The 11,516-nt window shown below is 43.1% G+C and overlaps 1 protein-coding gene across 2 annotated transcripts in view; it reads left to right on the plus strand.

Annotated features, from left to right (window-relative positions):
- Positions 1 to 11,516, plus strand: part of SLC22A16 (solute carrier family 22 member 16) — a 33,835-nt gene that overhangs the window by 16,719 nt on the left and 5,600 nt on the right. The window contains exons 4-7 of one of the 2 annotated variants that reach the window (XM_007117958.2): positions 2,224 to 2,755; positions 5,827 to 5,954; positions 8,054 to 8,163; positions 9,162 to 9,261. In XM_007117958.2, the coding sequence (XP_007118020.1) occupies positions 2,224 to 2,755; positions 5,827 to 5,954; positions 8,054 to 8,163; positions 9,162 to 9,261 (870 nt within the window). The remainder of the gene's footprint in view (positions 1 to 2,223; positions 2,756 to 5,826; positions 5,955 to 8,053; positions 8,164 to 9,161; positions 9,262 to 11,516) is intronic. The other variant, XM_028494546.2, reaches the window with a different exon arrangement.

The raw sequence follows: 11,516 nt of genomic DNA on the forward strand, positions 1-11,516 counted from the left end.
AAAAAAAAAAAAAAAAAAAAAAAAAAATCGATCATTTGTTTCATTCTTTGTTTATTCCATGAGGGGTCACATATTGTTATTATAATCTAAATTTTGTTAAAGATAGGCCTATTTTGGGGGGCTTCCCTGGTGGCACAGTGGTTAAGAATCTGCCTGCCAATGCAGGGGACACGGGTTTGATCCCTGGTCTGGGAAGATCCCACATGCCGCGGAGCAACTAAGCCCATGCGCCACAACTACTGAGCCTGCGCTCTAGAGCCCACGAGCCACATCTACTGAAGCCCGCGTGCCTAGAGCCAGTGCTCCGCAGCAAGAGAAGCCACGGCAATGAGAAGCCCGTGCACAGCAAAAGAGTAGCCCCCTCGCTCAACACAACTAGAGAAAGCCCACACGCAGCAACGAAGACTCAATGCAGCCAAAAATAAATAAATAAATAAATAAATTTATTTTTTAAAAAAGATAGGCCTATTTTCAAAATAAAGTTTTTTCCCCCATTTTTTTTATTGTGGTAAAATACACATAACAATATTTACCATCTTAACTATTTTTAAGTGCATATAGTTCAGTACATATTAAGTACATTTATACTGTTGTGCAAGCATCACCACTATCCATCTCCAGAACTCTTTTCATCTTGCAAATCTGAAACTCTATATTCATTAAACAATAACTCCCCATTCCCTCTTTCCCCCGACCCCTAGCAACCACCATCCTGCTTTCTGTCTTATGAATATGACTGCTCTAAGTACCTCATAAAGATGGAATCACATAGTATTTGTCTTTTTGGAGTTAGCTCATTTCACTTGGTATAATGTCCTCAAAGTTCATTCATGTTGGAGCATATGTCAGAATACTCCTTTTTTAAAGCTAAGTAATACTCCATTGTATGTATATACCACATTTTGCTTATCCATTCATCTGTTGATGGATGCCTGGCTTGCTTCCACATTTTAGCTACTGTGAATAATGCTGTTATGAGCATGGGTATAAAAATATTTCTTTGAGATCTCACTTTCAGTTCTTTTGGGTATATTCCCAAAATGGGATTGTTGGATCATATGGTAATAATAGTCTTAATTTTTTGAGGAATTCCCATACTGTTTTCCATAGCAGCTGTACCATTTTACGTTCCTACCAATAGTGCATATGGGTTCTGATTTCTCCACATACTCACCAGCACCTGTTATTTTTTGTTTGTTTGTTTGTTTGTTTGATACCAGCCATCCTAATGGCCATGAGGTGGCATCTCATTGTGATTTTGATTTGCATTTCCCTAATGATTAGTAATGCTGAGCATCTTTTTGTGTGCTATTGGCCATTCCTGTATTTTCTTTGGAAAAATCCAAGCCCATTTTTGAATTTGATTGTTTGTTTGGTTAGCAGACGTTTGGTCCTGTCCAAAGCATCCATAAAACATTTGGTCCAGACCAAAAGGTACTTGGTATTTGGTCCTGTTCAAAACCATTTGGCATAGACCAAATATGCTCATGGATGTTTTGGATAGGAACAAATTTCAGGGACCTTTTGGTGTGGACCGAATGTTTTGTGGATGTTTCTGACAGAACCAAATATCCTGTAAGGGTTTGTTTTACTGTTGAGTTTTAGGAGTTCTCTACATATTCTGGATGTTAGTCTCCTATCAGATATATGATTTGCATATATCTCATTCCGTAAGTTGGCTTTTCACTCTGGTGATGATAGTGCCCTTTGATGCACAGAAATTTTGAATTTCCCTGAAGTGCAGTTTGTCTGTTTTTTTGTTGTTGTTGCTATTGCCTGTCAAAATGAAGTTTTAATCAAACCTTTTTTCTTCTCACTAGTTACCATAAATTGTTTGTCCGCATTTAAAATTTAGGATTTGATAATAAAGCTCTTCTCTATATAGATAAATTGATACACACATTTGCAAGGAACTGAGACATAAATTCACACTGTAAAGGAATATTTAAATGAAGCAAAAGGCAGTGTCTAACATTTATATCATGCATAACCACTCAAGTTTTGCCATTTGGGGTGGACAGGGTGTGGGAAGATGAAAGGACCCATTTAAAGAAGAAGGATGGATCGGATTAAACGCCATTGTATAAATATGATACGGGTTTCAGAAAACAATGCTTTGTCATTTTCTTTCTTGCCTATGTGTGATTTGCGGAGAGATTGGACTCCTTAGTAGTTATGTGTGTGACCTTAAATCTGGACCACCCTCCCTGCTTTGTTTTGCAGTCTGGAAGTGGCTATCTCGTGGTGGTGTTTGTCTATGTGACAGAATTTGTCGGCATGAAGTCTCGGACGTGGGCATCCATCCACTTGCATTCCTTTTTTGCTTTTGGAACCATGGTGGTGGCTTTGACGGGCTACTTGGTCAGGACCTGGTGGATCTATCAGATAGTCCTCTCCACAGTGACTGTCCCCTTTGTCCTGTGCTGTTGGATGCTCCCAGAGACACCTTTTTGGCTTCTCTCAGAGGGAAAATATGAAGAAGCACAAAAAGTAATTGATACGATGGCCAAGTGGAATAGGACAAGATCCTGTAAACTGTCAGAACTTTTATCACTGGATCACAATGGTTCTGCTGGTAATAAGCCCTCTCAAGTTGAGAAGCACACCCTGTCAGATCTGTTTTATGACTGGAGTATTGGAACAAGGACACTTATTGTTTGGCTGATTTGGTTCACGGGGTGTTTTGGGTTCTACACATTCTCCTTGAATTCTGTTAATTTGGGAGGCAATGAATATTTAAATCTCTTCCTCACAGGTAAGTGGTTAAATTACATTTAAGTTGTAGCCATGAAGTGAAATTTCTACCAAGTTTTGAGAGTGTTTCTATTGTCTTTTTTTCTACCAGGAACAATACTGCCAACTACGTGATTATGGTCCCTTTTAGTGTTACACATGTATATATTCTCTTTAAAAAAATGCAAACAGTTAGAAGACTTGAGTCCCTCCTTTCTCTTCTGCCTCTTCTCCTTGCTTGCTTCCTTTCTTTAAGCCCATTGCCATCTCAGAACTATCCTTCAGAGGTAACTTCTATAACCTTTTGCTTGTACTTTCAAATCTCTTTTTATGCATCTCCATACATTTGTGAAGATAAACGTTTTATATTTTAACATAAATGAGATTATTCACTACATACTGTTCTTTGCAAGTTGCATTCCTTTTAATATTTAACATGTCTTGGAGATCTTCTGATATCTTTCTACCTTCAAATGTCCTTAGTTTAGGAATTTTAGTCAGTAAAATAACCTAAATACATGCAACTGTAATTTATGTTGTCATGCTTCTTTTAATTCAGTAGCAGGTTAAAATAGCTTCAGATACTGCTGTGATAGCTTGAGGCATGACTCCTAGGGTAAACCAAATTCATACCAGACACGAGAGAATTATCAGAAATGAATTTGTCCAGCTGTTTACTTCCGTGTAGGCTGCTTGTATTTGATATTATCCCCAGAAAAGTTTGCTTTAAATTTTTTATACGTAGCTAACATCCCTTCTCTTTAAAGTGCTCTAATGAGACACCTGTTTTTGTTTATTATAGCTCAGCAGAAATTATGAGAGAAGTAATTTTAAGAAAAAAACTTTACTCTTTCTTTGAGCAGACCAACAAGTTTATAAAAAGAGCCTATCTTGACTTCAAACACATTCTATGTGTCAATTGGAGAAAGGATGCAGTATTCGTAGAACAGAGCAGCAAATGGTAGGAGAATGAAGTAGGGTGGGGAGTGGCATGGGGAAGCTTAGGAGTGCTGGAGTTTTAGATCTTTATGCTATAGTCTTAATTTTGATGGAGATGTAAATTCTCAAGAAACCGGGCAATCTCGTAAATATAAAAATGTTTCCAAGACAAATACCATGGTTTTAAAGTCTCCACTGCCTTTGATTTTTCATGTCATTACCCTTGCCAGCAGCCCTCTGCCTGACAGACGCTTCTAGTCAACACTTCCGTGCTGTGAAATTTTTGAACAAGTTTTCATCTCCTGAGATGGTTTGGGGCTAGTGGGAATTTCAGCTTAGGTTTTGTGCTACTTGCAGGTGATAAGCGCTACAGTAGCCTGAAGATATATCTTTGAGGTTATGTGGAGATAGAAGCAGAATCGGGTTATACATTATAAAGTAAAGAAGATAAGGGCACATGGTCCTAATCCCAGACAGATTGGGCCTCATTGGTTGCACCATTTCTATCCCAGGCATAGTCAAGTCAAAATTTAGATGCAGCATCTATACAACAACTCAAGAAACATCAAGGTGGAATATACTTTAAAAGGTCTCTTCAGCTGTTTCCCAGTTGCTGTGCAGCTTTGCTAGGCTCCAGGAAGTCGGTTGGTGGCCTTGTACACAGTGCTGTAGAGAGGGGAGCCCTGAGTCAGACGTGGAGGGAACCAGACATGAGGGAGGGAGGTTGCAGGAAAGGGGCCTTGGCTCCCAAAGACCAGTCCCTGAGCTGTCACTTACTCACTGGGCTCAAGTCATTTAATCTGAGTTGGAAAGTGGGGGTTATAATCCAGGCCTATTCCCATGAGGTCCTTTGGAGAATCATTGATTTATTTGACCTTGAAAAGTGTTTGATAAACAAACAAACAAAAGAGTAGAGTAATAGATGTACCTACTGTTCGGGCCTGGAGGCATGGACCCAACAGCAGGGTCTGTGAAAGGGAGGCCTTTTCTCTGGAGTTGTTTATTTTCCATGTTAATGAAAAGGAGTGAGGCTGTCTCTCCAATGGGGCTCAGAATGTTATTTTTTTTTTTGTCTTTGCCCAGCCATTTTTTTTCCTGAGCAGCTGCAACTGAGTTTAATTTCTGATGTACTGCTAAGAATGTTCACTCAGAAAATATGTGTCCACCTGCAGAGATATGTTCCCAAAGCTGTAGGAGACACGTAGACCCAGACCTGGCGGTCCAGGTGCTTGCAGCATTCTGTAGTTGAATGGGAAAATGCACATCAGTCCTAAAAGGCAGTGGTGGGTAGTGTCCTGGGGTTAGGCAAGCTCCGGAGGTTCGAAAGAACAGACCTTTGAATTACGTGGACAAGCTAGGCTAGTAAACAGTGACAGTTTCTCAAAGGCTATTATTGGGTTTGGTCGGTTTTGCTGAGAGAACTTCTTGCTTGCCTCCTGATGCATTCTGGCTGATAGATGTAAAGCTGACACTGAATCTTCTACTTTAATTGCTATGTTCGAAGCTACAGTACAAACATTTCCCCATAGTTCTGCCAAGCAGAAGAAGCCAAAGGTCAAAAAAGATCAATGTTGCCTATTAATTTACATATTTATTCATTCAACCGGCCCATCCTCCAGTCACTGTGTTGTGTCCTGGGGAGCTTCCTGCCTAGTCCGGGATAAGATTCCGAAGACAGGTGATAAGTGCTAGGCAGATTATGTGAGCATTAGTGCACGGCACAGCAAACATCCTGCCCACTCCAGTGAGTTTAAAAGTCGCGGGGGGCTTCCCTGGTGGCGCAGTGGTTGGGGGCCCGCCTGCCGTTGCAGGGGACGCGGGTTCGGGCCCCGGTCCGGGAAGATCCCATATGCCGCGGAGCGGCTGGGCCCGTGAGCCATGGCCGCTGAGCCTGCGCGTCCGGAGTCTGTGCTCCGCAGCGGGAGAGGCCGAGGCAGTGAGACGCCCGCGTAACGCAAAAAAAAAAAAAAAAAAAAAAAAAAAAAAAGTCGTGGGGCTTGCTGCCTCTCAGGCAGTTGTTAGATAGTTCTTAGAAGCCCCTGGAAGCAGAGAGAGGGCTGACCATGGCTTTTGGGTGGTGGGTTAGAAGGCAGGGTCCCCTTGTTCAGTTGGACACTGTGGCTTATTGAGATGCATCATTTTGCTCCATGCCAGGTGCAGTGGAAATTCCTGCCTACATCTTTGTGTGCTTCGGGATGGACCACGTGGGGAGAAGAAGCATTCTGGTTTTCTCCCTTCTCTCAAGTGCAGTGACCAATGGTGTGATTATGGTGATCCCCAAGGTGAGTCACTTTATGTTTTATTTAGGGAATGGTTAGTTATACTGTGACGGTGTGATGGGAGCATTTTCAGCTTATGAATATGAAGATGAATGAAGACATATGGATAGAGTATATGCTGTACATAGTATTTTAAATGTTTTCTTTAAAAGTGACTCTTTCTCTGTTACACAGATAGCTGAAAATTTAAGGAAAAAAAGAAATGTGGGGCGGGGGTAGGGGGAAAAGCCTATAATCCCACTTCCGAGAGATGGCCACTGTTGTATTTTGCCAACGTGATCATCCTGAGTGAGAAGAGTAGATTGCACCTTCCAGTAATTATCGTCATCTTAAACTTTTATTCGTTCATGAAAGATCTATCCAGCTTCTAGTATGTGCCAGGTTCTTTTCTAGGGGCTGAGAATGTGCAGTAAGTCAAGTTTCTCTGAGTATAATGAAGAAAAACAAAATAGGGTGAGGGATGGCGGATGACTGTGTATGGAGGGGGAACGCACATGTGAACTATTTTATTTTATCTAAGGTGATTGAGGATGGTGTGCCTCTCAGAGAAGGTGATGTTTGATCAGAAACCTGAAGGAGGGAGGGGGCCATGGAGACAGCTGAAAGATATGATGAGTCTTATGTTCAGGATTGTTCCAGTTTAAGTAGTCTTTTTTTTTTCCACTGTGGTAGATTAGTAGTTTCCAATTTCTAGTGTGCATAAATCTCCCAAGGAGCTTGTTTTTAAAATTCAATTTCTTAGTGAGAAACAGTGCCATAAACTACTGAAACGACTTTCACATTCCTGTATTTTGGCAAACTCCATCCCCTAGAATACCTCTTGCAGCCAGAAGTGCTTCCTCTCTTTCCCCCCAAAATGTAAAACCTGTATTTTCATTCTCAATATGGAAAATATGGTCACTCTAACAATACTTTATTTTAAATCGATTTTATAATTATTAAGCAGTAGTATCTCAACATTTAGATCAAGGCATTTTAAGTTTTGCATATTGTTTGAAATTTAACTTAAGCTAACCAGTGACTTCCCTTTATAGTAACGCTTCACTTAATTATCAGGTTTGGTGAATCACATGTTTTATGTATTGATGTTTCCAGGTGATTGATATATACAACTGATACACATCAGTTAAAACTGCTTAAGACAAGGAGGTCTCTGCCAATTTGAGGGAGCTTCATCCACACCCTTTTTGTTTGTGTTTTTAAGTAGCTTGCAGTTATATTTGTTGAGTTGATGGCAGCTGTCTTTGAGTGGTGAAGATTTAGGGAAACCCTAGAACCTTCAGGTTCTACAGTGGTTAAGCCCCAGCGGTAATGTGGAAGACAGGAAAGTGGCTGATGGGGATTTCTAGAAATAGAGTACTAACCCTTAGCCACAAATTTTTCCCCTCTAATAAAACTTCTCTCCAAATGGTAATGTCAACACAATACAAAATTTTTTAAGTCCCATTAATTCATTCAACAAATATCGTCTACAATAGTAATTAAGGTGACACTGGTTGCCTTAATAGAGGCACCACCAAATCTCAGTAACTTCACATCATAGACATTTATTTCTTGCTCATAGAAAGTTCGATGTGGGTGTACCTCGTTGGTGGCTGTGGGAGTGGTGAAGGGGGTGTTTGTCTCCATGGAATCATTCAGGGACTCGGGTTGACAGAAGTGCTGCCACTCCTCACTCATGAGCTCCAAGGTCACCTGGGTCTCAACACCCAGCTGGCAGACAGAGGAGGAGAGAAAAGATGGACTGTGGGAGGTCTCTGAGAACCACTGCAGGAAGCAGAACATGTCCGGGACGACAGCAGAAACCACCTGGGAGGGTCTCATTCCAAAGTGTCTCTTCCCAAATAGCTTTTCTTATTTGGTAATTTGAAATCTCCAAGGCTGCAGGCAGGCACAATAAAACTTGCCTCTAAATTTCATAAAGATGGAAAGCTTTTGCAGACCATGCGTCGAGTTTACAAAATAAAACTCTTCATTGTTCTGAAAAATACTGGAGAATTAGAAAGTTTTAAGTAATAATTTTAAGGATTTTCTATTTTTCTTTTAAAAATATTACTTGATGACAAAATGATGGTCTATTTTGCTAATATATATTTTTTCAGGATTACCATGTTTGGTGTGTGGTGGCAACTATGGCTGGAAAATTTTCCATAGGGGCAGCGTTTGGCCTTGTATACCTTTATACAGCAGAGCTATATCCAACCAGTGTAAGGTAAGAGTTACTTATTTTTCTGTTGTTTTCTTGTTATCTTTCACTTATGTGTCATTTGATTACATCTGGCCTTTGCTTTCTTTCCGTAGAAGTTACTGGAGCTCCAAGCTATGGGAGGTTTACATATGATGCTAATTCTGAATCTGAGGCTTTGTCTATACGTCATTAGCAAGGATATTAGAGAACTTGTTTTGAAATAACACTCTTATTATCCTAAAACCATTTTAAGTCTGAAATACAGTTGACTTACATCGACTCAAGGCTAATTTTCTCAGGTTGTATCTCTTGATGTCTGGATGTCAGTTACGTTAGTTTGTTAGGGCCGCCATAACAAAGCACCACAGACTGAGGGGCTCAAACAACAGAAGTGAATTTTCTCACAGTTGTGGAGGCTAGAAGTCTGAGATCAAGCTGTTTGGCAGGTTTGGTTTCTCCTGGGGCCTTTCTCCTAGGCTTAATAAGAGATACTTATTCATGTTGAAGGCACATTCTTTGCTTCCTACTAGACATTCTATAAGGTTTAAATAATTTTTAAAGGAAAGCACATTAAGATATTGCTTGACTTTAAAAAATTGAAATAGGATGTTCCATAGATATAAATCTTTTGGTTTCCCAAATCCCCACTCCATACCCCAAATAAACTCTTGCTCTAGAAGACTGATGTTATTTGCAATATTAGACTCAATGAGTATATGTAAGGGCCTCATCTGCATAGCTGATGATGATTGGTTTACCTTCTTTTTGGTCTTGAATTGTCTTGAATTATCTGCATGCTTGTTTACACTGATGTTTCACAGAATGAGAATATAAATCATGAACAAGTCCTAAAAAATTAAAGTAAAATTATTTCCAAGTCTATTAAGCTAAGTTAAGTTTTACTATTTATTCTCTGCTGGAAGGGTAGACAGGGGCTCTGGGCATCTGTTCCCTCTCTCTGCATCCTGTGCCTTTCTTGTCTTCTGGTCTTGCTGCTGCATTAATACTCTCCGTGTTTCCAGGTCGCTGGCTGTGGGGAGTGGTAGCACGGTGGGCCGTGTGGGGAGCATCGCGGCTCCATTCTGCATTTACCTCTCCAGCGTTTGGATCTTCATGCCACAGGTGTTCATCAGTTTATAGAACTTTACTGAGATAGCAGCGAGGCAGAAGAGCTGACTGCCTTCTCTATTTTTATTTATTGGAGGCCAATTTATAATTCGGTTATGGGGGTTTATAGAAACCTAATTAACAGCTCACCAGCTGGTAAGTAGGGTGGTGGGTTGATGTTGATTGCCTTCTCCCCCTCTTCCCCATCCCGGCCCCCCCGCCCCACCCCGGTCCGGCTGTGAGCTGTTAATCAATTGCAGCTCTGCCAGCCAGAGCAGGGCCTCTCCTCAGCACATCATGAAGCCGGGATTGTGCAGGGAGAGCTCTGGTCTCTGGTCTCTCAGCCTACGCCCCTCTGTCTGGATTCGCCGGCTGCCTCCCACCCCCAGCTTCTGTGTTCCCACCGTGTGATGGCTGGTCAAGGCCAGTTCTGGAGGCTGCTGCTCCCGGAAGGACCCAGTGGTGTCTGCTGGAGAGGTGTAGGGATGTGTGGTTTCCAGCTTCCCCGAAACTTGAGGGGCTATTCACAGGCAAGGTTGCCTGCGTGCTTCCTCCTGGCTCCGGCAGTGTGAGCCGTCCTCCTGGTTATGAAGTGTGCGAGGGGTTCTGTGCAGTTTGCACGTGTCCTCGTGGCCGGGCTGAGAGTTTGGGAAACCACGCGGACCACTGTTACACACCCGGGTCAGGAGGAGGATGGGGGAGGGGAGGGGAGGGGGCAGGGAGATGGGGACAGTGGGGAATGTGGGGGGTGGCCTGAGGGGCTGCACCACCTAGGGGAGAGCCCTGGGTATGCCGGCCCTCCCTCCCCCTCTAGGCTCCCTCTCCGGGGACTTCTTGGTCCTCGTTCTCTCTAGGCTGTTCCCTCTGGGGCTCCTCCTGTGCTCCTGTGTTCTTCTGATGGCTTCATTCTCCAAGAGCCATTCTGGCTGTCTTTCTCAGTCCCTGCGCGGTTAACCTCTCCTGATTCTGACTTCTCTTCCAAGCTGCAGACCCACTAGCCCCATGGATAGTCTCCCCGGGCGACTTAACAGCTTCACCGTTTCCCAAACCCAGCCGGCCTCTGACTTGCGTTTCCTCCACCCGCCTCCGCTCTGGGGTAGGAGTCCGTGGCCAGCAGCGTGACACTTGAGCACCAACTTTTTATTCTCCCACCCCCTCCAACCCACGACACCGAGTCCTCTCCTCTCTCACAACCAGCCTACTCACCTGCCTCCAGTCCAGCCCCTCATCACCGCCTGCCTCCCTGGTTCCCTCCCTGCACACGCCCCCAGCACCATCAGAGTAGTTTGCTGAACCGCAGCTCTGGTCCAACTGCTCCTCACCTTCAGAGCAAAACCCAAACTCTGCCTGATACTCACGGCCTTTCCAGATTCACCCCCTGCCCATGTTCCCTATTTTGTTTTGTTTCCTCACACACTTCCCCCTCCTCTCCACACCCTGTTCTCATTCATTCCCCACCCCCACTTCCTCTGCCTGAACATCCCCTCTGCAGAGAATGCTCCTACCCACCCCCAAACTTCATGTATCTTTTTTTTTTTTTAAGAGAATGGAACCAGTTTTATACATTCTGTAGCCATGAAAGTAATGTTAAAACCAGAAAAGCAGATAAGGCTAATTGACTAAACCAGGACCACCTGTAGAGGAAAGAAGGGGAGGCTTCTGGGGTGCAAGCAGTGTTTTCTTGTGGGTGATCAAGACCATGATGTGTTTGCTTTATAATTATTTCTTAAACTGTGCATGTTTTATGCATTAAAAAAATTATATCATATTTTATGGTAGATAGGTAGATAGACAGATATAGACCTTTTTTTTTTTTTCCTTTTTAAGAGGTAAATCCAAGAACTTTTAGGACCCAGCCTGCCTCAGAAGCTTGCACTCCATCTGGGTCAGAGCCCTGAGGGCTCCCAGGACCATAAGATGCGTTAAGGCAGTGATTTCTTCCAAGTATGTCTATGAAGTCCCTTTCACAGGGTCTTCCTGGGCTTCGTGGAGAGCAACGGCCTCACCAGGTTCTTCTGGGTGAGGGTGTCCTGGAGCTTCAGTGGCTGTGACTTGCATGGCTGGGGAAATGAGACCAGAACTGGACCCACTTGCCTCATTCCTAGCTTGTCTTCCTGCACTGCCTCTGCCGGACGACTAGTGGAAGGCCCAAAGCTCTAGGGGTTTAGATGAGGCAGCTAAACCTCTTTTTTTTTTTTTTTTTTTTTTTGCGGTACGCGGGCCTCTCACTGTTGTGGCCTCTCCCGTTGCGGGGCACAGGCTCTGGATGC

The sequence above is a fragment of the Physeter macrocephalus genome, chromosome 10 (assembly GCF_002837175.3).
Source record: "Physeter macrocephalus isolate SW-GA chromosome 10, ASM283717v5, whole genome shotgun sequence".
NCBI classification, from domain to species: Eukaryota; Metazoa; Chordata; class Mammalia; order Artiodactyla; family Physeteridae; genus Physeter; species Physeter macrocephalus.